Source organism: Cervus canadensis, chromosome 11, assembly GCF_019320065.1.
Source record: "Cervus canadensis isolate Bull #8, Minnesota chromosome 11, ASM1932006v1, whole genome shotgun sequence".
Taxonomy (NCBI): domain Eukaryota; kingdom Metazoa; phylum Chordata; class Mammalia; order Artiodactyla; family Cervidae; genus Cervus; species Cervus canadensis.
This window is the reverse complement of record NC_057396.1, coordinates 31,613,966-31,641,893: the sequence shown is the minus strand read 5'-3', so window position 1 is coordinate 31,641,893 and position 27,928 is coordinate 31,613,966. Positions and strand designations below refer to the sequence as shown.

General features: G+C 54.0%; 2 protein-coding genes across 3 annotated transcripts in view; one reads left to right on the top strand and one right to left on the bottom strand.

Moving 5' to 3' along the window:
* Positions 1-16,955, top strand: part of KCNC1 (potassium voltage-gated channel subfamily C member 1) — a 44,629-nt gene extending 27,674 nt beyond the window's left edge. The window contains exons 2-4 of the mRNA XM_043482457.1: positions 5,455-6,388; positions 13,313-13,501; positions 15,512-16,955. Coding sequence (XP_043338392.1) covers positions 5,455-6,388; positions 13,313-13,501; positions 15,512-15,576 — 1,188 coding nt within the window. The 3' untranslated portion in view covers positions 15,577-16,955. The remainder of the gene's footprint in view (positions 1-5,454; positions 6,389-13,312; positions 13,502-15,511) is intronic.
* Positions 16,956-21,722: 4,767 nt separating this feature from the next.
* Positions 21,723-27,928, bottom strand: part of SERGEF (secretion regulating guanine nucleotide exchange factor) — a 234,296-nt gene continuing 228,090 nt past the window's right edge. For both annotated transcript variants that reach the window (XM_043481332.1, XM_043481330.1), the window contains one exon: positions 21,723-22,085. In XM_043481332.1, coding sequence (XP_043337267.1) covers positions 22,022-22,085 — 64 coding nt within the window. In that variant the 3' untranslated portion in view covers positions 21,723-22,021. The remainder of the gene's footprint in view (positions 22,086-27,928) is intronic.

Below are 27,928 nucleotides of genomic sequence, written 5' to 3'. Positions count from 1 at the left end.
TCCGTCTGCCCCGTGTGTGTGTGGTCAGGACCCTGGGCTGTAGTTTGTGTGGCCGCTCGTCACAGGTGTGTGCTCAGGTAATGGGTCAGGTGCCTACTCTGGGTAGCAGTGTGTGTCTGGGGGTGACCGTCCTCAGGTGCCCAGCCCTTGATGGCAGCTCCTATATTCCAGCCAGCTTTGGGGGCTAAAAACACAGCTCCGTGCACTAGGGAGCCAGCCTTAACTGTGTCTGGATGACTCGATCTTGGAGCTTGACACCCACAGCTTGGACTATGTGTGCCAGCCCAGGGTGCTGCGGAGACGGCTTCTGAGGCTCACTGCCTGGGCCTGCTGGGCAGAGGTTCCCTCTCTGCCAGGGGCCAGCTGATTCTGGGAACTCCCCATCCTTGCGCATCCACCCCGCCCCTCTGGCTGAGCTCCCTGAACAAGTTGTGGTCATCTCTCAGCCTGCCCTCTCTGGGTCTGCCAGGACGCGGTGGGCCAGACAGAGATGAGGCTGCTGTCGGCATTGATTCCCTGAGCAAGATGGGGCACTAGTGAGCACTGGACAACGAGGCCCAAGACCATTTCAGGCATTCTGGGGTCCAGCCCGTGGATTCAGGTATTCTGGTTCTGTCTCTCACTGGGGACAGAAATAACCTGACCTCCAAGCTATGGGTGTCAAGCTCCAAGATTGAGCCATCCAGACACAATCAAGGCCAGCTCCCCAGTGCACAGAGCTGTGTTTTCAGCCCCCAAAGCTTTGGCATCTCTGGTGGTGGACAGAGCTTAGACAATGGAGCCAGATCAACTTGGGTCCAAGCCTCAGCTTCATCACTAGCCTTAAACCTTGGTTTAGTCCCTGAATCTCTCTGTTTCCTTTTTGGCACAATAAGGTACAACCACCTGTCTCACCAGGTCTGTGGGAAGGTTAAAGGTGCACAGTAGGCCTTTTACCTTTTCTTTTTTAATTTTTATTTATGGCTGTATTGGGTCTTTGTTACTGTGCATGAGCTTTCTCTAGTTGTGGCAAGCTGGGGCTACTCTTTATTGTGGTGCTCGGGCTTCTCATTATGGTGGCTTTTCTTGTTGCAGAGCACAGGCTCTAGGGCATGCGGGCTTCAGTAGTTGCAGCTCACGGGCTCTGGAGCACAGGCTCAATAGCTGTGGTGCACAGTCTTAGTTGCTTTACGGTAAGTGAGACCTTCCCGAACCAGGGATCAAACCCGTGTCCCTGCATTGGCAGGCAGATTCTTGATGGCTAGACCACCAGGGAAGCCCTAGGCCTTTAGCTTTGACAGCTTCTCCTCTCTCCTTCCTGGCTCAGCTTCCCTGAGGATGAGCAGGAGGGCACTAGGAACTCTCTTGGTCATGGGCTCTTGCTTTGGCTTTGATGCGCTAGGGCTGACTTGCTAGTCGCTAGGCTTAGAAGATTGTGGCAGTCTGAGCAAGCCGGGGTGCTTTCTTCCACAGCGATCCTAAGGGCCCACTTGGACCCAGACGTTGCTGGGGCCCTGCCTGTGACAAAGGACTAGGGTCCAGCAGCAGAGTCTAGGAAGCCTGACTTCCACCTCCCCAGCTCCTCTGGGGAAGAAGTCCTGGTATCTGACTCTAAGGCTGATTGCTGCTGCCCATCCCAGCACCCCCACTCCTTGGTCACTGGGGCCCAGAGAGGAAAAAAATCTGAAAGGGACGGCCACCGATCCCCGAGAACCCAGGATTTGTCTATCCTAATTTTAGAAGACCTGACCGCTTCCTGGGCCTCAGTTTTCCTGTCAGGACCTGTTGTGCAAGAAGAGCCAATGGGCGTAGAGCTCTGAGGGCCTTTGGGGGCACCTGGGAGGAAGTGAGAAGGCCCCGGGGACATCAGTGCCCTCCCTGGGCTGTTTCTGTGAGGCTCCCCAAGCACTAATGAGCACAAGTTGGAGACAGCCTCGCTGCCTCCCTGCGGGAAATTTAGAGGTTCCTTGGGCGGTGGGGTGGGGGGACTTCATTTGCTGCCTCCTAAGGGCCTCAGCTGCCAAGAAGAAGTCTCCCTGGGAGAGATGTCCCAGAAGGGCTACTTAGTGGGGCACTGATGGGTGGATGGGTTTTTCCACGCGGAGATCAGCAGGAACACCCAGGAGGAAAGGGCAGCAGGTGCAGAGACACAGAGATGGAAGCTCAGAAATGGCATAGGGTTGCATGTGGCAAGAATGTTGGGTGCATGCAGGCAGAGGCCCCTGGGAAGTCGATGCGGTCAGGGCACAGGGAGCCTCACGTGCTAGGCTGCGAAGTCAGGGCTTTTCTCTGTGGACAGCATGGCCAGATGGCCGAGCAGAGAGCCGGGATTCCAGTGGTTGCCCCCCACCCCCGATAACTGGGTGGATGCTGTACTGGTGGCTGTGATTGAAGCCTACGACATGCTGGCTTTTATGACGGTGACCCCATTGAGAGAGAGCCCCATGTGCATGGAGGGGACAGAGGAGGACAGCTGTGGGATGATTTAAGAAGGGGATGCCATGTCTGATTGAGCAAAGGGGAGAGGCAGCGCCTCCTGCCTTCTACCACTGGCCAGGATCAGGAGCCCAGAGATGCAGCAGGCCCAGCCTCTTGGCATCCTTTAGATACTCAGTGTCCGTGTTCCTCTCCTCTCTCAAAAACACCAGGGGGGGAACGTGACCTGGCCCTGGGAGACTGGGCTGTGAATTCCAAGCTCTAAGATGGGGCCCTTCAGAGGGAACCTGAGGCCAAATACCCAGCATTTGGGGATGTGTTCTTAGCTCCAAGAGCTTTGACAACTGCTAAAGGAAAAAGCGCTGGAGCTGGATGAACCCGGATTGGAGTTGATGACCTCTTCCAGTTGCTTCCACTTTGCTTTCCTGGCCTGCCCCTGTGGTGTCCCAGGTCAGCACTATTTGGACCCTTAAAGTGCTGTTTCTGGAGTCGGAAAATCTGGCTTAAGTCCCTGCACTGCCCTCACCTTGTCCAAACCCCACCTACTTCACAGGGCTGATGGGGGCTCACCTTTTCAGTCCACTGCATTTTACTTGTCTCTGTGTGTCCTTTTTCTTCAGCTGTGCAGGGGGCTCCCTGGGGGCAGGGCGGAGGTCTTACTGCACTCCGTGCTGGGCATAGCCTGGCGCTCGGTGAGGAATGGAAGGAAAAAAGTATGGTAGGTGGAAGGAAGGAAGGGAGGGAGGAAGGAAAAAGTCAGAAGAAGAGGCGAATGAATAAATGCATGTTGGATGGAAAAGAGGGAGAGAAGGGAGGAGGAACAAAGGAAGGAATAGAAGAAGGGAGAAAAGAAGGATGCATGGATACGTGGATAAAAAGGAGGGAGAGAGGGTAGAAGGAAGGCAGGATGAATGGGTGAAAGGGAGAAAGAAAGGAAGAAACAAAGAAAGGGAAGAAGGAAGGATGGATGGAAGGAAGAAGGCAAAGGGGCCACACTCGATATAGTCTAGGGTCAAGTTTTTGAAAATTGTATGACTCTCTAAAGCCAGCAGGAGCCAGCATGCCATGATGAGTGGCTTGGGCAGATCACTTCCTGTTTCTGTGCCCCAGACTTCCCATTTATAGCATGCAGTGTCTTGGACCAGAGAATCTCAAAAGGCTGCTCTTACTCTGATATTCTAAAATGCTAACTTTGTCCCTTCCCCTCTCCTCTCCCTTTCTCTCAACCTGGAATGTGTCTTTGAAGGTCCACACAGTTCTTCGTTTCTAGATCTATGCTAGGTTGGGTGTCTGGTCTCATGGCTATGGTCAACCCAGACAGGGTCACCACCAAGTGGGGAGGTACAAACTAAAGAAATTACTAGAAGCAGCACAGCTGCCTCTTGTGGCAGATAAAGGGTGGCACCTTGGCACTCCATAAATTTTTCTGTGAAGGCAGCTCTGGAGAATGAACTTGCCACCCATTCTAGACTGTAGCCCAGAGCTGCCTCCAGGGAGATGGCCTTGCACCATTCATGGTCTGTCTCGACAGGCTGGGAGAAGGGGAATCCAGAGGGGAGGGAAGCAGCAGGAACAAGAAAAATGGGTTCCTGGAGGAGAACCGCCTGGCCAGGGTCCTCCACCCAGGGCATTGTTAAAGTTCCATGATCCCAGACCGGAGGCTGTAAGAAGAGCCCTTGTCTGGAATTCAGTCTCAGCAGGAAGGTTTGAAACTCTGACAGCTGCTTGCTTTTCTTTCCTAGGGTACCCATGTTTGCTTATGGTTAGAGAAGCCCAGTGGGTCATCAGATGGGGGTGAGGGTGACCAAACCAAACCACAAAGTCTGCTGAACTTCTCTCAAGGAGCAAGGCCAGAGCAGGCCATTCTGGACAGACTGGGTTATCCTGGCCATTTCCTTCTCACCCGGGTGGGGGATCTGAAAGGACCAGGCACCCACATATGTTTGGAAAACCCTAGTTCCCCAGCAGCTTCTTCCTTCCTCCCACCCACACCCTTCCCCTGGGGCCAGCCAGCAGCAGCAGGTGCAAAGCTGTCTCTATGGCTTATGGTGGGTTTGAGGACCCCAGTCCTATTCTCTTCCTTATGCCTGAATCTGCAACACAGTATCTCTGACAAATGACCATTTAGTTTTTATTTCCGTATCTCCAGCATGGATAACTTACTTCCAATCAGTGATGTGAGTTCCTGGGACAATAGAGAGAAGTGAGTAAAAGAGTTGTGTAAGGCCTTGGGGAAGATACATCTTTTGCAATTGAACATAGGATAGAACATGAAGAGACTGCCTGCGTGAGGTACAGATCCATGAAAAAGAGAGTGAACAGCCTAGCATAGGGACGGAAGAAAGATGGGAGATATGGCCTTTGAGGGGCCTGGCTCCACCATAGCTTCCCCACCCTCCTTTCCTTGCCAACCTCAGCCTCAGCCACCTAGGTCACTTTTATCAGTGGTGGGGTGGGGTGTTAAATGCTTTAATAAATCACATCTAGAGTGCAGCGTCTCAACAAAGTAGAAGTTTATTTCCCACCCGTGTATTTAGTAGGTGTCTTTCTTTCCAGGGACCCAGCTACTTTCTTACGGTGGCCCTGCTGGCTTCCTCAGGCTTCAGCATTTGACTGGCAGTCAGGGAAAGAGAGAGGGCATGAAAGGTTGAGCAGAAAGGTTTTGTGAGCCAGGCCGGGCCTTCACGCACACCCTTTTGTGCACTGTCGGATGGCCTGAGACCAGTCATATGACACCACCCAGCCTGGAGGGGAGGCTGGGAAATTATGGTCTAGCCAGGCATCCAGGAAGAAAGGCAAGGCATTTCTGAAAACAGAGAAATCTCCACCACAGCCTTTTAACCCTTCAGGTCTCCTAACCCCATACTCCACGCTCTGAACAGGGAACGGTGGCCTGCCAGCCTGGCCCGTGTCAGAAGGGGGCATCCTGCAGGCATCTTGCCCATCCTGGCCCCAGACCGGACCTGGCCCAGAGGTACCCAGTCTCTCTGCATTGGGGGAAGGGCCTCCCCTCTGACACTGTGTGTTTCTCCTCCACAGTATGTGGCCTTTGCCTCCCTGTTCTTCATCTTGGTCTCCATCACCACCTTCTGCCTGGAGACCCACGAGCGCTTCAACCCCATCGTGAACAAGACGGAGATCGAGAACGTGCGGAACGGCACGCAAGTGCGCTACTACCGGGAGGCGGAGACGGAGGCCTTCCTCACCTACATCGAGGGCGTGTGCGTGGTCTGGTTCACCTTCGAGTTCCTCATGCGTGTGGTCTTCTGCCCCAACAAGGTGGAGTTCATCAAGAACTCGCTCAACATCATCGACTTTGTAGCCATCCTCCCTTTCTACCTGGAGGTGGGCCTGAGCGGCCTGTCCTCTAAGGCCGCCAAGGATGTGCTGGGCTTCCTGCGCGTCGTCCGCTTCGTGCGTATCCTGCGCATCTTCAAGCTGACCCGCCACTTCGTGGGCCTGCGGGTCTTGGGCCACACTCTGCGAGCCAGCACCAATGAGTTCTTACTGCTCATCATCTTCCTGGCTCTGGGCGTCCTGATCTTCGCCACCATGATCTACTATGCCGAGAGGATAGGGGCGCAGCCCAATGACCCCAGCGCCAGTGAGCACACCCACTTTAAGAACATCCCCATCGGCTTCTGGTGGGCTGTGGTCACCATGACGACGCTGGGCTACGGAGACATGTACCCGCAGACGTGGTCCGGCATGTTGGTGGGAGCGCTGTGTGCGCTGGCGGGCGTGCTGACCATTGCCATGCCCGTGCCCGTCATCGTGAACAATTTCGGGATGTATTACTCCTTAGCCATGGCTAAGCAGAAACTACCAAAGAAAAAAAAGAAGCATATTCCGCGGCCACCGCAGCTGGGATCTCCCAATTATTGTAAATCTGTCGTAAACTCTCCACATCACAGTACTCAGAGTGACACATGCCCGCTGGCCCAGGAAGAAATTTTAGAAATTAACAGAGCAGGTAGGAAACCTCTTAGAGGCATGTCGATCTGACCTTTCACCTCTGCCCCCTGTAGCGATGATTCCAGATTCAGTCAGACTGCTTCCTTAGTTCCGTGGGTGACTCTGGACCCCACGCTCAGTCTCGAGGTGTGGCGTCTGGGGGCCCAGGGAGATGCTGGGCAGCCAAATTCACGAGGCGAGAGCCTGCTAGAACCTCACTGGTGGCTCCCGGTAAGGAGGTTGACACACGGGTCTCGGGTTCTGAAGAGATGCCACGGCCCGCGAGGTTGCTGAGGACTCTCTTAGCAGGAGCCCAGGGGCTCCGCTGCTCGATGGGCAGGAGTTGGGCATGAGTCGCTGACTCAGGCCACTGACCCAGAGTCACGGCGGGGCAGGGTGGGTGTGATTGGGAAATGCCAGACAGCTGCCCATTTGGTCTTTACACGGCTCCCTTCGGGCAGTGCATATGGCACGGATGGTGCCTGGGCTCTGGCAGGAGGTCCCTGCAGAGACAGCGGCAAGGATTCTCACCCCTCCGCAGAGCCTGTCTCCATAGCTGAGTAGCATTCCTGCTCCGATGCCGGCTGCCTAAATCCAGGCGCGTCCTCGGAGACGCCTCTTGCCCTCCGTAACAAGCTTACTCACCCCACAGCATGCGGAACCAGCTCATCTTCTACCACCACTCTAGAGTTTAGCGTTTATCTTTAGGAACCTGTTGGAGTGACTCTAGCTTTCACGTTGTCTGTTTGGGTTGATGGTCCAGTGGGAGTTTCCGGTGGCCTTCTTTCTGATGGAAGCGGCTGGTGAGCGAAGGACTAGAGGGGGCCACCACCCGGGCAGCTTAGATGAAAGCGCTTCAGACCAGCAACAACCTCCCACTGAGAGTGTTCCCTGTTTCCGGCAGTAGGGACTGCAGCAGCAATACACGACATCCCAACCAGTGTACGCCCACTTTCCCGTGAATTCAGTGGGGGTCAGGGAGGGGGGAGGGGGGCCATGAAACAATACTAGTCACTGTGGGATATATTCTCATATTCCATGGCTAGTGGTTCGTTATGGGACTATCTCAGTTTTATGAGAACCTGCACATAGCACATAAAGTTGATCATGGGGCTCTGGTCCGAAGATATAAAGCCCATAGTCTACCTCTACCCATGGAATACCATCGACTTATTCTGTGGACACAGGGATTTGAAGGGAATGAACGACCCAGAAAAGCATGACAGCACTGAACTCAGAAGGAGTGCTGGGGTGAGGGAGGCTGAGTGAGTGACAGGTAGTGTTTAGTCTGCAGAAGACACCCCTGTGCCCAGAGCAGGAGGTACGGGCTGCAGGCTCCCTCAGCCCTGGAGGAGCAAGTTGTCCCCTGGTTTGAATGGCCTCCCCAGTGGCTGACTGATTCTCCCCTGATGCCCCACTCTCTGGCCCACCACCCCATCCTGCTCCTCATCCGGCTTCATCCCATAGCTGTACTGCCCAGAGTGGTACCCCCAAAGTCCACCTGTCTGTCTGAGGTCTTTCCAGCCCCTTCACCTGGTCCCATACCCCTCCCCACTCCCTGGGATCCCTGTAGACACCTGAGAGGAATGTGGCTAGTGTTCTAGGCTGGGCCAGGGGCAGGGCAGGGGTCTCAGAGGCCGGAATGGGAGGGCCTGGGCTGGGGCTGGACTACTCGGCCAATGCCTGGCTTCTGCTTGGCCAGCCAGGCATGGGCCATGGAAAGGCCCTGCCCCGCCTCTCTGCTTTGGATCATTTCGACCTCAGGAGCACCATCACGGCGAGGAAAATTCCTGGGGCTCTGGGAAAGGGTCTGGTTGGGCCTCGCCCCTAGCTTCACTCCAGTCCTCAGCAGGAAGAGTTGAGCCTGAGTGGCATCACCATAGCACTCCTTGGCCCCCGTCCCATCCTCCCCAGTGATTCACTCTAGCCAGGCACAAATCTTTCAGTCCCAGACAATGCCAGTATTCTCCATGTGCTGAGGGCACACGTGCATGCATACATGCACACACACGTGTACACATGCATGCATGTGCACACACACACAGAGTGCAGATGTGTGTTTTGATATGTACACCAGCTAGCCCCAGGACACAGGCCCTCTTCCCTGAAAGCCTGTGCACTCCTCCTAGAGCCCCTGCACCCCACCACCATGACAGCCCTGTCCCTGGGACCCTCTTTGCCCTGGCCTCAGGTCTCAGGGATCCAGATTGCCCTGGCTTAAGCCAGGTACTTGGAGCCCTTCTCTCTGGGGCCCTGATGCCTCACTCCCTCCCGTCCCGCACATTCTGCCTCCTCCCCTTTCCCAAGTTCTCACTGCTCCTGGCGGTGCTGTCTTGACGTCCCAGACCTGCTCTGAGTCTGGTCCCTCACCAGAACCCTCCTTCCTCTGAAAACTGGTGTGTGAGAACCAAATTATCACCCAGAGAGTGTGTGATCCTTAGGGAGTGTCTCCCCATCTCTACATCCCTGAGTCCCTTCCCGTTGGCCTCCTTTTCTGCTTGTAGCTATGCTCCTTGGTGGGCATGGGGTTGGGGTGTGTTAGTGAGTGCAGGGGAGGCCAGAGGTGAGGAAGGCAAATATAGGGGGAAGCTGGACCCTGCAGGAACTGAGAGCTGAGATGCAGTCCCCAAGACCTTGACAACCTCACTCCACCCCAAGGGCAGTCAGTTGGCCCAGTGAGACCTGGGGTTCTCCAATTTCACCTTTAGAACCTGGGTTGGGGCGAAGTGCAACATGCTGGACTCTGAGGGCACCCCCTGCCCAGGGCCAGACTCCTGGGACTCAGGCAAGCCATCCCAGACATGTCAGCAGCACCCTCCCTTCCCCTCCCTGTCTTGGTTTCTCTTGCAGCCTCAGGTCGAGTGTCTGGTCTCCTCGGTACCATGGCTGACGTGGCCACAGTGTTTGGGGGATTCGTCCCGGCAGGGGCTGTAGGGTCTCATGGGGGGATGCCAGGATGGCGCCCTCATGGTCAGGGACTCGGGTTTTTAGTCCAGGAGAAGCTGCTTCTCTCGCAGAAAGGGGGTCCCTCCTCAACCTGCAGTCGGGGGCCCAGACCACCTGCTCTGGGCAGTTCAGAGTGCTCCCTCTGTCCTGGCATGTGCATTCACGTGTGTCTCGTCCATCTCTGCTCCTGTGATGTGGGTTGGTCCTGTGTGGTGCTGCGTCTGGGGCTGTGGGGTCCCACCATAGGTGAGCAGGGGGCTGGCACAGGGGGCGGGTGGTGGCCAGACCTCCCCCTTCCTATCCATGAGCACCTAGGGCAGCAGTGAGGTCCTGAAAAGCACCCCCATCTGGGTCTGCCCCGAGCTGGGACAGAGCTGCCCCTGCGGCCTCCGGGGTCTGCCCTGAGCATCTGAGTCCAAAGCGCCCCCCGCCCCGGCCCTCCACCCTTCCCCTGCTGGCTGCAGTGGGTGCAGGAAGTGGTGTACCCCCCGGGGCAGGGGAGGTGGCGAGATTGAGACAGGGTGACCAGGTAGGGTGTGGGCAGGGCCCCTCCGCAGGGGCTAACCGAGTTTCTGCTCAGATGCAGGGCCAGGGTGGGCAGCGGGGGGCCCTGAGTGGGGTCAGTGAGGCCCACAGCTGGCTAAGGGGGAAGGAGCGGAGAAATAAGGGGCTCTGAGGGCCAGGACTGGGTGTTCTTTTCTGTGTTGTTCACATGCTCTCTCTTTCTCTCTCTCCACTAATCATGTTTCTCTCTCTCTCTCCTCGTTCTGTTGCATGACTTGTGCCGGTTCTCGTGATTGTACTCAGCTCGTGTCTCTCACAGACCGTCCCCGGGTAACCTGGGGCTTTTTCCCTGAGCCCCCAGCTGGGCAGCCCCCCTCTGGGGAGCTAAACCCAAGGAAACTCCCAGCCACCCCACCTGCCCCACCCTAGCCCTGCGTGCGCCCCCGGCGCCCGCTGCTGGTGTGAACTGTAAGTACCTTGGTGGTGCCCGGAGACCAGGGCACACAAGCCAGCCTGACATCGGGTTCTCCTTGCTCCAAAGTTTAAAAAAAAATGACCCTCTCGCGGACGCTCATCTCTCTCAGCCCATTTCAAAGCCTGGAAACCATCTTTGTGAGACGCTGCCCATGCTGCCATTTCATCATCGCAGGCCCTCGGGTCTAGTGGGGGCCGAGGGGCCCTGGACCAGGGAGGGCAGGGCTCCCCGCCTTCTGGGGAGCAGGTGGGAGCTGAGGGACCTGGTGACCATCTCATCTAAAGGACGAGGTCAGGGTATGAGGGGGCAGTCTTGGGTGAGCTGGCGCCTCTGGCTTTTTTCATGAGTTCCTCAGGTTTGGTGAGCTGGCTGCTCCTTGGCCAGTCTCTTCCAGCCCTCCTCTGGAGTTGGGGAGGGAGCGTATGGTTCCCAGTTTCTGAGAGCACCCCGCATCACAGAGAAGCCCACAGCCCAGGGAGGCTGGCTCCTTCAGAGAGCAGGACCCAAACACTCCCACCCAGGCTTGGCCTCTTCTCAGAGGTCATGTTTGGGAGAAGAAGCAGGCTCCAAGGAGGGAAGGGGGTCTGGCTCACACCCACCCAGGCAGCCCACTCAACTGCCCCCTGGCCCGACCCCTGCAGGGAAACCAGCCTCAACTTCAGATCCTCTAAAGGCTGTGGGAGCTGGCTGCCCCAGGGGCACGGCACTGGGGGGCAGAGTCACACGGAGGGTCTCAGGCTCGGCTCCCCAACCCTGGGTGAGCCCTGCAGGTGGTAGATACCTCCGCTGACAGGCCATGGCCAGTAGAGAGATCGCAAGTTCTGGCTCTCCCCGCAGATGGAGGTGCTGCCTGGTAGGACTCACTGTTTTCCCCTAGAAGAAAATGTGTACAGGGTACTATGGGCTCCAACTTCCATCCCCCTATCCACTACCTCCTCCCTTAAACTTCCTTCCCCTCTCTCCAGAGACCCTTGGGAGGGCCGGCCAGACTGGGAGGCAGGGCCGGGCTGGTCTGTGTGCACACCTGTGTGCTCTCAGACGCCCCCCAGTGTGAGGCAGCCCCCAGTTCCCCAGAGAGGCCCCAACCCCAGTCACGTGGTTATCAGAGTTACCTTGGTAACTGGCCTTTCTGGTTCAGAGTGAATTGGGGAGTGAAGCCCCTGGGATTTGTCAAGAAACACACTGTACATGAAATGCTTTGCCATCTTGTACAACAGACTTTTTTTTTTAAGTTCCAAAATTATGATGGGATTTTTTTTTTTTTTGGATTTGCTTTACGAATAAACCTGATTGGTCCATTTCTCTTTTGACTGACTGCCTCTTTGTAGTGACATGATGTGTACACGGGTGGTGGTCCCGCCCGCGGGCACGCCGAGCGTGTGCACACGGAGAAGGATCACTCCTGCGTGTAGTTACATGATGTGGACAGGGTCATGGAAGAGGGTCAAATCGGGTGGAGACTCTCTCCAGCTTTTTGCCCCTCTTTAGCCTTTCAGAGGGCCTCCCCCTGTGGTCACGCCCACGTTGGGTCTGTCTTCCCTTGAGGCTCTCATCCTGGAGGAAGTCTTTGAGGAAACCTCAGGCTTCCCTCGTAACTCAGTTGGTGAAGAATCTGCCTGCAGTGCAGGAGACACGGGTTCGATTCCTGGGTTGGGAAGATCCCCTAGAGAAGGAAATGGCAGCCCGCTCCAGTGTTCTTGCCTGGACAATCCCATGGACAGAGGAGCCTGGTGGGCTACACAGTCCATGGGGTCTCAAGAGTCGGACACGACTTAGTGACTAAACCACCACTACCACCACCAGGGCCCACCCTGGGGACTGAGTCGGCACCACCCTAACCAGGAAGAGTCTGCTTGGAGGGCAGAAAGCAGGGGAGGGGTCCCCAAGAGTGATGGGTGGGGGCAGAGGCCGACGGAGCCCCCTCTGCCAGCTCCAGAGGCATCCACGATGCTGCTCTTGGATTTGGGGGAGTGCCCTGCTCTGGCCAGAGCTGTGCCCTCACCAAATGTGCTCCCAAACTTCTTCCCAGCTTCCTCCTCAGGCTACCGCAGAGGCCAAGACTCGTCTTTCCCACCTGAGTCCATCAGCCGCTGTTGTCTTTACACATCCATTTGCTCTGCTTTGCGGGGGACATGCCAAGAGGAGACCGGAGGAATGGGAGCCCCTCCCAAACCCTGGCCGCTGTCACTGCCTCATGCCTGCATTCTTGTTGCGCCTGTGCAAGCTGACGAGGCCTGCTTGAGGCAAAGCGGGGTGGAAGACCCTGGCTTGGTCTGGGTGGCGACCGGAGTGGACTGAGTGACCAGCTTAAGTCTGTGCAGAGAGGGAGCAGATTGAGTGGTCAACTGCATGGGGGACCAGGAGACCGCGTGACCGGGCCTAGTCTGTATGGGGGATGGAGCACAGAGAGTAACTGGATTAGGTCCATATGGGAGCGGGATAGAGTGATCAGATAGGGTGTGGTGGGGGAACAGCATGAAGCAGATGACCAGAGGCCCCACACGGGGCCTGGGGTAGAGTTGACCCTTGGGGTTTTGGTGGAGCCCAGGGATGCCTGAGCAGACAGCTGGATGGGGGACGGGGGGGCAGCCGGACTCTGGTCAGCAGCAGAGGAATCAGAAAAGGCTGCTGCTCTGGACAGGAGTGTTTCTGCGTGTCTGTCTGTCTTCTCCCCGAGTGCTGTGTCTGGCCCTCTACCCATGACCGCATCCACACCATCCTGTCTCATTGGCCCCGCCTTGGACGCTGGGCCCGGCCCCCCAGCACCGCGCTTGCTGGGCCCATCACCTACTCATCTTTTTGCAAACTTTGAGCAAACCCAGGAACCCTCCTCCCCAGCACTGTGGGCAGCCCAAAGGCTGCCCGAACGAGCTGGGGACCCCCAGCCTCGTGCCTCTCCTGCTCACTTTTCTGTCCTCAGTCTCGGGCTGCCCTTTGCTGATGTCCCACTCTGGCCTGTCCCCCCCCCGCACTAAACAGTTTTCAGTGTCTCAATAGCTTCTGCTTATATGTTTGAAGATTCCAAACTGAATGGGGAGGTGGCGAAGGCCGCGCTGGCGAACGAAGACTGCCCCCACATAGACCAGGCCCTCACTCCCGATGAGGGCCTGCCTTTTACGCGCTCGGGCACCCGCGAGAGATACGGACCCTGCTTCCTCTTATCAACTGGGGAGTACGCGTGCCCACCTGGTGGAGGAGTGAGAAAGGGTATGTAGAGGAGGCCGGGGTGCTCTGCGTCAGCGGGCCTGCCTCGCGCTCCTGCACATGGGTGGGCGGGGCGGCGGGCGAGGGGCGCCGAGGGGCAGGCAGGCACGCTGAGGGGGCAGGGAGCAGGAGGAGCCCCAGGGTCGGCCCCCGGAGGTCTGAGTCCCACCCTCCCCGAGTGGGACGGCAGGCTGACAGAGAGAACCTGAGGTCCAGGCAGCTGTGGGTTGGAATGGAGCTCGGGGTTAGGAGGGGACTTGGGGACAGGCTGGCCGACTACGTTCCCCCAAGACAGAGTGTTACCCAGAGATGTGGGAAGATCCTCTACTTCCCCCAGGCTACTCTGGCAGATGGCAGCTCAGACGCCAACGGCAAAGTGATCTCTCCTGTCCCTTGGCTGGGGAGAGCAACAGGGTAGGCATGGGCTGGCCAGGACCCTGTGGGCCTAGCCACCCAAGATCCATGTTCTGGAAGAGGCATCCTTTAAAGAGAATCCATAGACCAGTTGGGGGAGGCGGGGTGTCATGACAAGAGAGATAGCTTAAAGGCTTGGCAGTGAGGTCAGCGTCCTTGCAGAGGTAAGGTATGTGCCAGTCAGAACATTGCGAGTGGCAGATAGGAAACTAGCCAAGAGGAGGTGGTTATGTAGGACTCTGTGCAACCCCTTCCCAACCTCAGCACCCAATAGCCTCGGCCCCAGGTGTGGTCAGCGACCCCTTGTGGTTGGTGAAGGCAGAGCCCCGTGGTGGTCAGGGTTGGATCAGACCCTTGTCTTATAAACCGACCTCCTGGGGACAAGACTTCCACTAGAGCTTGAGCATGGACTGGGGAGAGGTTTGGGGCGGGGACCCAGCGCACCCTAGATCCAGGCTCCAGACACCGGGAAGGGCCTGGAAGGCGGAGGAAGCCATCCTCGGCACAGCGGGCTGGCTGGGCGGCTCATGCATGTTGGGGAGCGGCTCACAGGCTCACACGGGATGGTTGCATGCTGACTAGGGTGAGCAGGTTGGGCTAGATAGTTGGTTTTTTAGAGCAACAGTTGGTGTAGCTGGTGGCCATTCACAACTGCTCCAGTATTTGAAATGGTTCAATAATATGCGAGGAGGAAACAGAGAATTCAAAATAAAGGGCAAACCCAAAAGAGGAGAGGCAGCCCACACGGAGACGGGGGAAGTCTTTCTGATGCTTGGCGTGCTCTCCTGATCCAGGCTGGCCTCTGCTTCCTTGCCCTGCCTGGAGGTCCCGTGGACCCCAGCGCGGCATACCACGCCCAGCATGGTGCTGCATGGAAGGGGGGCTGCTGGCCTGGGGGCTGCCTTCCCTGTCCTCGGCAGCGTCCATGGATAGGCCTGAAGCTCCCCTTCACAACCGGCTTTCTCCCAGATGGAGGCGCTAGAAAACCAGGATCAGGGGCAAGGCCAAGGGATGGGAGAGGAAGGCACGTAGACCACTCCCCATGGCTCTGCTCTGCTGGTAAGGTCTTACGGGGCTGCCTGTCTCCCTCATCTTGAATGTTGGATCAATCTGTGTGGCCTAAAAGAGCAGACAGGAGAGTTTCTTGACTGGGCTTCCAGAAGCCCAGGGTGTGTTGGACAGAAGCAGCCGGTAGGGAGCAAGGAATCCGATGGCAACCACTGTCCACAGGTGGTACCCACTCTGCAGTCCCCCAGAGGCACCAAGGGTGGGGTGACCCCACCCGCATCCACCTGGTCCTGTTTTCATGGAGTCATGACAGCCGCTGAGGACTTGCTTTTCTCAGGATAATGCCAGGCCATGAGCTGTGTGCAGGGTAGAGAACAGTTAGGGGCTCAACCCATTCCCCCAGGAGGGAGAGAAAGAGGCGTGCTGGGCTGGCTCACTGCATGGGAAAACCAAGCCAGCTGGAGAAGATCCTGCCTGCCTCTGCATGCGGCTGTTCGGTCTTTCCTCCTCCTTCCTTAAAAACTAAGTACCAAGCGGGATGGGAAAGCCAAGAAGAGAAGCTCAAGTGTTAATTGTATTCTTTACATACAGATCTTTGCAAAGAAAGCCCTGTCATTGCTAAGTATATGCCGACAGAGGCTGTGAGAGTGACTTGACCAGGCGACTTGGCCCAGGACACTGGTGGCTATTAAGCATCTGGGTGGACCTGCAGCCCCTCCTCGCCCTCGGACAGAGTAAATTCACGCCATGCAGGTTTGCCGGACGAGTCCGAGTGGCCCAGGCCTTGTACTAGGACGGACGTAGCTTTTCTACGGCCAAATGGTAACTGACCGTAGAGGATTTCTTTTCCTTCTTTTCCTTTTTTTTTTTTTTTTTTAAAAAAAAAAACAAACTTTTAATTTATTCGGGGAGGGGGTGGGATGGAGGGGTTCCTTAGCATGACTTGCATGAAGTTCAACAGAAAACCCAGCAATCCAAACCCACGAACCCCCCCTGCAACTGTATGATTACCCTAAACCATGACAACAATGAAGAAAAACAAGCAAGAGTCCTCTATTTTCTTTCAAAGCTCTTTCCTTTTACACATGTTGTTGGAGCCAAACTGTAAAGGCGTTCGGTAGAAACCTGTACGTTTTTTGCAGGGGAGGGGAATGAGCGGGGTGGGGGAAGGGGTGGGAATGAGTAATGGATTGCTTCCCTTTTGTACACGGAGATCGAGAGTAAAGGTTCCCAGAAGGGCAGTCGGTCAGTCATTGGTCATATTGACCTCACCTTCATAGTTCATCTCTCACGTGGAAACTGAAAACTTTGCTCCAAATAGAATTATGGAAACGCACTGCCGCCTTCTTCCCTCTGTTTGGCATGCTTGCGACCCAGCGGACGTCTCCCCAAGACCCCTGACAGCGGCTAGTCTAGGTCGATTCAATCATCTTAGCAGTGTGTAGATTCAGTGTGACCAACTTTCAAAACAAAGTGTTCATAGTAGATAATCAACACCGTATGGATTTTTCAAGTGTTCTTTCAGAGCACCAAAACAGATCAGGACTGTGGGAGGGCCAGTCCTCCTCCACCTTTATCAAGGCACAACCCGGCATTGTATGCAATTTAGTACTTCAGAGTTTAAAAAAAAAAAAACAAAAAAACTGCATGCCCAATGTTATGCAAAGCGATTCTAGCATGAAATAAATTTTGTATCATGGTTTCTGTATAGTCTAAAGCAGATTTGTTTTCCTGAAGCAATCGGAGGGTTGCAGAGACGCACTTCTGCATCTCGAATAAATATAGTATTTTCCCAACAGAAACAGAGGACAGTAGCTTGGCTTTGGTCTGATTCTAAAATTAGTGGTGGGGTGGGGGGTGGGGAAGGATGATATTTTTGAAAAACACATGCTTGAATTGAAAATAAAATGCAACATCTCAAGCTCTCATTGCAGCTCGCAACATTCCTGGAAAGAGAGAAATGCTGCTTTAGTTCAGCACCCTCCCCTCCCTGGGCCCTGGCCCTTGATAATAAAAAGCTGACTTTGGACATAAAGCATGAATTTGGGTTTTTATTCTCTCTAGCAGTGTCGCAATTCGGTTCTGGGTCCCTGGTCGGGCCTTCTGCGGCTGGGCTGAGGTGGGGTGAGCCTGAGCCCTGGCTCCTCTGGTCTCAGGGACCCATCCAAGGTGCAGGCTGTACTCTCACTGGGGGAAAGCCAGGACCGCTCCGCCCACCCCATCCTGCCCCTCCCCAGATCCTGTTGGTTGCGGGGAGGCGGCAGCTCTCAGGAGGAATTAGTATAAAAGGCCCTGACCTAAGACGAGCCCATCCTCCAGGGGTTCACCAACATGGAAACGTCTCTGTGGATCCTGCTGTATTCATGACCCTTGAATCTGGTTATGTGGAGTCCCTAGCCCCTGCCCCCGCCACTGCCCTTCATGCAGACCATGGTCACCTCCCTCCTAGGGTCATTCTTGAATCTGCTGGAGACAGAGGCAGGGGTCTGATGGGTCTGGGTGCCCCACCCAGCTGTACCCTTGTTGGGCACTGTCTGGCAGCTACCTCATCACATACCCTTCACTCAGCCTGGCAGCGTCTTGGAAGGGGTGCAGACCTCTCCTAGGGTCTTGATTTGCTTGAGTTGTTCACTTGGTCTTGATTTGCTTGGGTATTTCACTTGGTTTTGGTCGGGGGTGGGTTGGGGATTGGGGTTCCAATTCTTTTCCTATCCATTAGAGAATTCCAGGTGGAAACGTCCCTAATGGTCATGGCAGGCCACCTCTGAACACTTTACAGATGAGGAATGGAGACCCAGAAGGGGTTGCTCTGACCAGGGCCACACACAAGTGGAGGTCAGTTCCCCCCGGATTTCCATTCCCTCGATCCCTCCCAGTATGGCCAAATCAACGATCATACGGGTGGGTAGGAGTCTGAAGGTAGGTGTCGAATTCTCACCCAGCAGTTTCTCATCCCCTCTGAGCACTTACCTCAGCTTCCCAGCTCCCTGTGCAGTCCAGGAACCTGTGAGGGGGGTGGTGATGAGTGGGGCAGTAAGGGACGAGACCTCCGCCCAGGGGTCATGCGGCCACAGAGCTGCCCGATCCACACCACATGAGTAACAGCCACTCATAAGCATCAGGACGGAGAAGCCAAGCAGTGTCAGCGGCTGCAGGGAGACCAGAGTTCCCTCGAGCTGGGGTCCTTCCTGGGAGAAGTGCCTCTGGGTGACTCAGGTGGGACTTGACATGAGGCCGTTTGGAACAGGGGTTTTCAGGGACACAGGAGCTGACGGGGAACAGGGATTAACATACACTCAGCATCTGTCATGTGTAGGACACCTGAGACATGCTGTCTAATGATGACCCACAGTAACTCAACATGCCCATTACAGAGGCAAGGGAAGAGGCACAGAGAGGTAAAGTCACTGTTTCAAAGCCACACAGCTGATGAATGATGAAGCTAAGTTTTTAACCCAGGTGGTCTGACTCCAGAGCTTAGGTGAAGCCATCTCAAGTCCTCATCGAGGACTTCCTGGGGCTGGAGGTGGAATTGATTGGGACACCGGAGTTACTGGTCCTGAATACCAGGGTCCTCAGGCCATGGGTGTGACAGATGGGCCATTTACCTGCTGCTCTGAGCTTTCCACGCACACATTTGACTACCTCGATTTCCTGCTTAAACATGTTGTCCTGAGAATGAAGCCAGAGCTCGTTAAATTGGATGGCAAGGCCCTCCGGATCTCCTCTCCCGACTCTCACCTCTCTGTCGCTCTGGTTGCTGGGGAATTCGGACACTGCCCCTTAGGACCTGGAACCCCCATTCCACTTTTTGACTCGCTACCCTCCAATTTCGATTTATCACTAAGTCACTTCACTCAGAAGTGGTGGATGCAGGTGGAGGGCTTTACTCTGAGCCCCTGGCCTGGGTTCACCATTCTCAAGCACAGCCTCATCAAATTTTGACCTGATAACCCACTGGGACCGAAGGTGGTGGGGTGTCAAGGGGAGCCTGTGTGGCAGGTTAGGATGTAAACATCCCCCAAACACCTGGTATGTGGCTGCCCATCAATAGTCGTTCCAGGAGCCTCAGACCTAAGTCCTGTGAGCACACAGGGGATCTCACTCCCCTCTCCTTCCCTCATTCTCATAGGGCAGTGTGGTGGGGGGACAGGGGAAGGCCAGTTTGCTTAGTCTAGTAGAAAAAAAAATCATTCTTAGAAATAAGTGGGCATTTTCTCAAGCTGGCTTCTATGGCTCATTAGCTAATCACCATCAAATGATTGGCCATCCACAGCATAGTTAACAAACATTTGTTAGAGATAAAAGCAGAGGGTGGGTGGGGTTGAGGGGATCTTAGAGCCCATGCGTTCAGCCTCTCCACCCTATGGTAACCCTAAGTGTGTACTGACCAGCTCATTCATTATTACCCATTGGGCACATCCTCTGTCCCAGGACCCATCCTTGGTGAAGGGTTCCAGAATCAACCAAAACCTGGTCCCTTGCTCATGAAGAGCTCAAGATCTAGTAGGAATGAAGGGCTTGGGCATTTACAAGTCTGTGAATAACCAATAGGGTTCAGAGGATCCAGAAAAAAAAGTCTGGGAGACACTGCCAACAGCCCCTCATCCTCCTGAAAGCCCCCCCACCTGGGGCTTTCAGGCACTGCTTAGATCCACCCAGTGAGCTGACGTGGAGAAGCCTGCCCACTGCTGTCACTGGAGGGGACTGGAGGGTCCGAGGTGTCGTCTACTGCCATTCATTCTGGCATGCATGGATAGCTGGGCTCCACAGGCTTCTAAGAAGAGTCTGGCTCAGGTTCTGAGGCCTAGGGCCAATGCACCACCTTACCCTGACTCAGGCTGGGAAGGAGCCCCACAAGGAAGCCTTGGCAGGAGCACGAGGGCTCAGCAGCAGAGGCTTCGGTGTTCAGATTTCTTCCAGCAGGTGCCGGAAGAGGTAGGGGGAACTCCGCACGGCTGTGCTGTAAGACAGACAGCATGCGGGTTCCTCAGGCATGGAAACCCTGTCTAGAAGGTATGGGCCTGAGGACTAACCCGTGTGGGGCTGCCTTCTGATGCAGACCACTTAGCCTGTAGGACAGCAGGTGGCGGCCAGTAATGGTGGACTTGCTCCAGTTTGGGTCATCTCTGGGCCATCTGATCGCTCCATCTCAGAAGGCTTGGTCACCTTGGCAAGACCAGCTCAGAGTGTCCAAGCAAGTCCTTCCTTCCACTCTGGAAGTGCCTAGAGGTTGTACTGGCCTCTACTGGTCCTGGGGTGTGGGAGGACCAAAGGCTTTGCTGGCCAGTGCAGTGATGTGGACTCCATGCACTGGTGTTCAAGGTCAGCCAGTGGCCATGGGTGGTCTCTAGGTGCAGGCCTGAGGAGCTCAAGATGGCCCTCATCCCCACTCTCCCGAGTCGAACCCCCTGCTGATCTCAGGGCCACCCCTTGTCTGTACCCCTTGTCTGGCTCAAAGTACTGGATGGGTCACCTCCCAATTAGGACCCTGAGCCAGGAGTGAGGTGTGTGACCTTAAGATGGTCCCTTCTCCTTTTTGGGCCTCTCTTTCCCCACATGAACAACAAAAATGTTGGATGAGATCAGTGGTTTTAAAATGTTTTCAAGCTCCCCTTGTCAAGTGAAATCTTATATGAAGCTTGATATATGTACAGGTTAAAATGATGCTGCTGTGAATAAGGTTGGGGGGTGGGCAGACCTCTGTGTAGCTGGCTTTCCTTTACCCACAGACCACACAGTGGCCACTGTCAGGAGGTTGCTGTCAATCTCAGGAGACTGCTAGGGTCTGGAATGCAGTTTAGAGGCCACTAGGCTAGAAGGTGAATACAGGTCCTCCAGTCATAATGTCCTGGGCTTTTGTAATATTCTCAAGCCTTTGGAGCCTAGCATTCCAAGATTCAAATGCTCTCCTGAGTCGGAGGGAGGCGCTGTGCAATGTGCCACAGCCCTGGCTGGCTGGTTGGCGATACTGCCCCCCAGGGAAAGCCACTTTCTGAGGCCCTCTGGCCACAGGCCTGCTGGCAATCACAGCAGAGGACAGGCTATGGCCCCAGAGCCATAGCTACCACCCAGGGAAGCCTGAGGCCTGTGGTCTGGCCTGGTCCCCATTTCATCTGACGGCCCCCTTCCTGCAGAGGCCAAGGGCCTGGGGGGCAGAGCTCAGGGGCTAGGGCTCTTGATGCTGCTTTCCCTTAAGACCCTCCCTCCCACGGGGTGCTGGTCCCTCACCTGGAAATACAGCTTGGCAACTACAGTCACACAGACTGGCTGCAGAGTCCTGCCTGGCTCAGAGGAAGACACTGACCTGGGGAGTTTCACTGGTTCTGAAGATTCCCTTGTCTGTCCCAGGGGTCTCTTTGGCCCGATCTTTCCAGAAGTCTTGTCTCTTCCTCTACTTACTCATTACACTTCCCCCACCCCCACTCCAGAGCCCTCTCCCTTAGTTCCAGTCACCAAGGAAAGAACTCCATCCTGTCCAAGTATTCAGTCACCGGATCAGGGTATATCGAACCAGGGTACCTTGAACCAGCAGACTGCATGCTCTGGGTGCTGAGAATGAAACCCCAGAGCTGGACTTTCTGTCCCCACCAGTTAGGGACAGGCTGGAGCCTTCCTGCTCCTTCCTAAGTCCTTGGGTAAAGGCTTCTTATGCACTGGGTAGAAAAGATGCCTGTTTTCTTGAGCCCAGACACCAGGCAGGCAGCCACCCATCATTCTGGTCTTGTTGGTCTACCCGCAGTGCCTCCTGAATCCCTCTCAGGATTGCTCCAACCCAACAAAGCAATTCTCCAGGGACACATTAGGTGGGTAAGGTTACTTTATTCAAGGGTCTCTGCCACAAGCCCATTTCTGAACCTGTCAGGTTGGGTTTGGGGAGAAGTTTCCGCATGTCTTTCATTCTGGTTTCTCTCTTGCTCCACGGCTTCTTGAGCTCTGGCTTCCTTGGCGGCATCTGGGGAAGGACTGGTGACGCTGGGGGGCTGGCCCAGGGCAGGGAGGGCTGGCAGCTGGCAAAGGGCCAGGGAGTGGCCGGCCCCGCAGCCCACACGGAGTCCCAAGGAGGAACGCAGGCCCGGCACGGGCTTCGGGACCCAGACGTCAGCTTCGGTGCCATCCCCACACATGCCGTGCTCGTTCCAGCCCCAGGAGTGACACACACCACCTGAGGCAGAGAGAGAGACAGACTGGTGTAGCCATGGTCCTGGAACAGGCCCGAAACACTCACCCTGGGGGTGTGGTATCCCCGAGGACCCCAGGTTACCCCTGAGGAAACCAAAGCGCAGCCACACCTGGGGGCCTGCCCGCCCTGCTGGCTTCCTCCCCTGCCCTCGAGTCTGCTTTTCTTCACTCCCACCCACCCGCCACTTTCCTGCCTCAAACCTGGCTCTCCTCCTTGGCCCCTCCCTCCCCCTCCCCCTACAGGCATCTCTCTCTCTCTCTCTCTCACACACACTCACACTCAAACACCCACACACACACACACACACACACTCCTAGACCTGCCAGTTCTGCCTCTGAAAGTCTCTCCAATCCTTCCCCACCCCTCCATCTCCTGATCCAAACCCCATTTTCTCTCATCTGGGCCACACCAACAGCCAACTAACCAGGCTGCTCACCATCCACTCCGATCTTCAAGGAGCATCAGGATAATCTCTGACACGGCAGATCTAACCAGGTCACTCCCCTGCTTCACTCTTCACTGACTTCCCACCGCCTTTAAAGGCCTTTTCTGGCCAGTGAAGCAGAGTGGTCTGGCGCTGGACCAGCCTGCAGGGCTCCCCTTTCACACTCTCCCCTACCCCACTGCATGCTAGAACCCCTGCTTCCTTCAGCTCCTGAAACATGCCCTGCTGGGCTGACCTTTCTCTCCAAGTCCCGGCTTTGCTGGGCTTTACACCCCCCTCATCCTTCAGAATCTGTTTAGATCATGATCAGAGGCCAGATTCCCCGGCATCCAGTCAACCTGGATTCCTGTCATCACCCTTGTACTTTTCCCCGCGGGTGGTGGATAGATGGTCTAGGTGGTGATGGATTTACTCTCCCCTCCTCATGAGACTGTCTGCTCTGCAGTGAGGGAGGAACACGGATGTTCTGTTCACCGCCCTGTCTCAGTTGCCGCGATAGGGTTCGCTGGATTGATCAACGACTGAAGAGCTCACACCCCTACAGCCAATCTCTGAGCCAGCATTAGAGCGCACATCTCTCCGACAGCCCATGAGGCTCCCACCCCATCACAGCACCTCTTCCTAGGTTTTGGACCCTTTCCTAGAGTCTAACTAAACTCGCTCACATTTTTCTGTTGTTAAAAAAAATTTTTTTTTTCTGGATATAAAAGTAATACATCTTCATGGTAAAGGCGGGCGGGGGGAGAAAAATATGGATAGGTGTAAAGAAAAGCAGACTCCTAGAATCTTGCCCACTGCAATGAATATTTTAACTATTTTACTTTTTTTTGGCTACACAACACAGCATGTGGGATCTTAACTCCCTGACCAGGAATCGCCCCATGCCTCCTGCATGTTAACCACTGGACCGCCAGTGAATATTCCCACTACGAATATTTTCAATATCTCTTTCAAATCTTCAATTTGTGAAACCTGTAAATATCTGTGTACTTATTGTTTTGCTTTTCTGCCTTAATAACATAAACATTTCTCCATAGAATTACGGATTCTTCAAAAAGTAAATTAAAAATGGTTTGTTTGAAATTTTGAAAACACTCAATATGCAGAAAAGTACAAATAATTTAACAGAAAGACATGTTCCCCAATCAGATTTAGAACATAAGTTAACATTTTACCACATTTGTTTCAACCTTTAAAAAAATTAATCAATTATAAAGATACCATCTAAGACCCACCTCTCATCCTTGGCCCTCCTTCTATCCATTCCCTCCTTCCAGGAAGTAACCACTATTTGAAGTTGGTGTACATTGCCTGCATGCTTGTTTTATATTTTTCCACATATATGTGTCCTTAAATACTATGTAATTTTTTTAGTTTGTTTTAAAGATTTACGTAAGTAGCGTCACTCAAATATATCTTTTGTTGTAACTTGCTCTTTATACCATTGTTTTTGAAATCTATCTGAGCTGACAGTTACAGATTTAGTTCATTTATTTCAACTGTGCAGTATTCTACTATGCATAAATCATATTTTACTCACCCATTTCCCTTCTGATGGACAGTTCTTTAATGATGATCATTGCTGCTATTTTATTACACAATGCATAATTTACAACAATCCTATTACTATTGTTGCTACTATAAACAGCACTGCAGTGAATATCCTGGAACACGTGTCCCTGTACAAATTGGTGTTTGTGCACATTGATCCCTAGAAGTGTGAGTGTGGTGGAATCACACGCTTACATTTACCAGGTATGGCCAAGGGCTTCCCAGGTGGCTCAGTGGTTAAAGTATCCACCTGCCAATGCAGGAGCCACTGGAGACATGGGCTTGATCCTTGGGTCGGGAAGATCCCCTGGAGGAGGAAATGGCAACCCACTACAGTATTCTTGTCAGGATAATCCCATGGACAGAGGAGCCTGGTGGGCTACAGTCTGGGGGGTGGCAGAGTCAGACACGACCGAACACGCACGCAGGTAGAGCCAAACCGCTCCTCACTGTGGCTGCAGTCTCATCATTTATAGTCCCATCAGCAGTGGATATGAATTTGTTTCCTTCTGTTTTTGCTGTTACATTCTTTCGATTCTTATTAAGTACATGTAATTATTTTGCAATTTTGACTACTAGTGAGATGAAGCATCTCTTTATGATACTACCCCTAAATTGCTTCTTCTATGTAGTGTGTTTACATTCTTTCATTCTTTGCCTGGTTTTGGTTGCTTGCCTTTTCTTCCCTCCTAATTTGTAAGTGTTCTTTGTGTATTCTTTTGTTTATATAATCCTTTGTTATAAGCATCGTGTCTTCTCCCAGAAGTCTGTGGTGTCTCTTCACTTTGTTTATGGTGTCTTTTGTTATAAAGATTATTTAAAATGACTGCCTAATTATGCCCACTATGGAGATTAAACAGTTTCCTTAACCTGCATTTTATTATCAGATAGGTTGTTTCTAATTTTTCATTATTTTGTATAACATTTCTATGAACATCTTTGTGTGTGAATCTTTGCCTACATTTCTAATTATTTTCTCAAATTAGATTCTTAGAATGGGAATTTCTGGTCAAATGGCGTGGACATTTTTGAGATTCCTGAGTACTGCTTTGAGTACTGCCAGAATACTTTTCACAAAGGCCACTCGAATATAACTACAGCAATCTGTGCAAATCTCTATATCACTCCAGTATTGTCAGTAGTTATTCATTATTATAATATTTAAAAATCTTTTCTAATTTGAAGGCAAAGATGGTATCTCATTATTTTTATTGTATTTTTCTCATTCCCTCTGAAACTGAAAAACAATTCTTATTTTTCTCAGATATCTGTATTTCCTCTTTTGTGTACTGTCTGCTTTACAAGTTTTCCCTGTTTTATATAGAAGAGTTTAAGTGTTCAGACCCAAAAGCCAGATGGCCTGGGTTCAAAATCCCAACTCCTCCATTAATTAGCTGTGACCCTGGGCAAGTTACTTAGCTTCTCCGAGCCCCAGTCTCCTCATCTGTTAAATGGGGAAGCAATTATCTGAGTTTGTAATTATCTTTACATTTCACTCATTAGCCACTGAAAAATCTGTTTTGTGGACCACTCTTTCACAGAGGGAGCCTGGCTGGCCCGGGATTACCCTTCTCCTTCCTTTTCCCTGGGAGGAAGGCAGTCATTAGCCAAAAGCCTGGGCTTGGGGAAACACAGGTGTCTGCCTGTTTGGCCCACGAGTGAGGAAATGCACACAGAGAGGATGAGCCCCAGGCCACAAGTCCTGCAGCTCACAGGCGTTTCAGCCAGGCCGACCTGAGGAACAAGGTGGACAGTGGGACGGGCCTGGGACCCGCGGGCTTCCTTCGGCACCTGGTGCGGGCTCCGCGCCCGGCCCTGGTGAGTGGCACCAGCTGACAGTCAGCAGGAATGGGGGTGGGAGGAAGGCAGCGCTGACCTAGCAGCAGGACACGGCACAGTGGGCAGCTGGCAGGCCCCTCTCCTCCTGCCAAAGGAAACGCTCTGAGGAAGCCACGCGCGGGGCTGGGGTAGCCCACTGGGCTGAGAAGCCTGGCACAGGCTCAGATACAGCTTCTTCCAGCCCTCCCAAAGAGGCTGGCGTGAGGGTAGGTGCTTTATATTCTTTATCTCATTTTATTCCAACAATCCTGTAGGGCAGTCATGCTTCATAGATTATTCTCATTTTAGAGATTATGAAACTGAGGCTCTAGAACCCAGGAGGTGTGGCTCCAGAATCTATGCTGAACTCTCTACATTCTATATCAGGGCTTGCTGAATTTATTCCATAAAGGCGGACAGGAAATCCTTCAGGTTCGATGGTCTCATACGGTCTCTGTTGCATATTCTTATTATTTATTACAAGCCTTTAAAAATCATTCTTAGCTTGTGAGGCCATACAAAACAGGCCATGAATTAGATCTGGCCCATGGCTTGTAATCCACCAGCCCCTGGTACATATATAACACATACTATGGATGACTGTGGACTATGCTACGCTTGCCCTGGTTCTCACATCACCACATAGCTGTGTGACAACAGCACGTCTGTCCCCACCTCCCTCACGGGGCTCCTAGGAGGAGGCCCACGTGTGCTGATATACATTAATGCCCTGGTACCCTGCCTGACACATGGTGACAGCTCACACCCGCATGAGAAGCAGACCCGGGGGAAAGGAGGAAAAGGCAAGGAAGGCCATGCTGGTGGGAAACCTTCCCCGCAGATGGGGAGGCTGGGGGTGGAATGACAAGTCAGGGGTTCCCCAACACTGTAAAGAAACCTCCTGTAGAAAAAGACCAGGCTGCTGAACTTGGAGAGTGAAAGATGGGCTGCCCTGCAATAGACGGGCTCACCCAAGACATGCTTAAGCTCTGAGCTCCTCCAGCATCTTAGAAGATGTTTCACACACACACCCACCTCCACCCTCACCGACGGCCACCTATTCGGGGGCACAGTGGAGACGGGGGGGCCCTCTGGACTCGGCAAGGTGCTACTGTTCTCATTTAGAGGTGAGAGCCCATGACAAGACTCCTCCCAAGCTAACTGGCGTACGGGACACCCAGTTTTCAAAACAAAGGGCGTTCACGATGACTCCTGGAGTTACACAGCGATCTCTGCAGTGTGTCTGGCACTCGCCAGGCTCTCAAGGACACTGAGATCCCATCTGATTGACCCAGAGCTGCTCTACTGGACCTGGGACACCTGTCTGAGCCTTGGGTCTCAATCGCTTCAGTCATGTCCAACTCTTTGTGACCCTATGGACCAACCATAGCCCGCCAGGCTCCTCTGTCCATGGGATTCTCCAGGCAAGAATACTGGAGGGGGTTGCCATGCCCTCCTCCTGGGGATCTCCCCAACCCAGGGATCGAACTCCTGCAAGTCCTGCATTCCAGGTGGACTCCTTACCGCTGAGTCACTAGGGAAGCCCTGAGCCTTGGGTAGAGAGTTCATGGTTACAGAAGGATCCCTCCACCTCTAGAGTTCAGTGCCCTGCCTGCACAGTCAGTGGAGCTGATTCAGGCTGTGACAAGTGACACAGCTTAGGGCCCACCATACCTGCATCAGCCTAAGAGCCCTGCAGGCAGCAGAATCTCAGGGTGGGACGGTCCCTGGCACAGGTTGGACACAGCCCCTCAATCTGTTCAGGTCTGTGGCGCCTGCCTGAGCTTCTTGGCAACCTGGGTCCTCACAGGGCCTTATGGTGCTGGGACTGTAGCCCAGCGCTAGGAAAGGGGCAGCTTTTCTGTGGGAGGGTACTTGCCTAGAAGAGGCAAGCACCTGAGCATGGATGGCAGAAACCCTTGGTTGTCCCTGAAGCACAGAATGGAGACTACATTTCCCAACTTCTTGTGCAGTGGAGCGTGGCCAATGAGTTGTTCATTGTTCAGTTGCT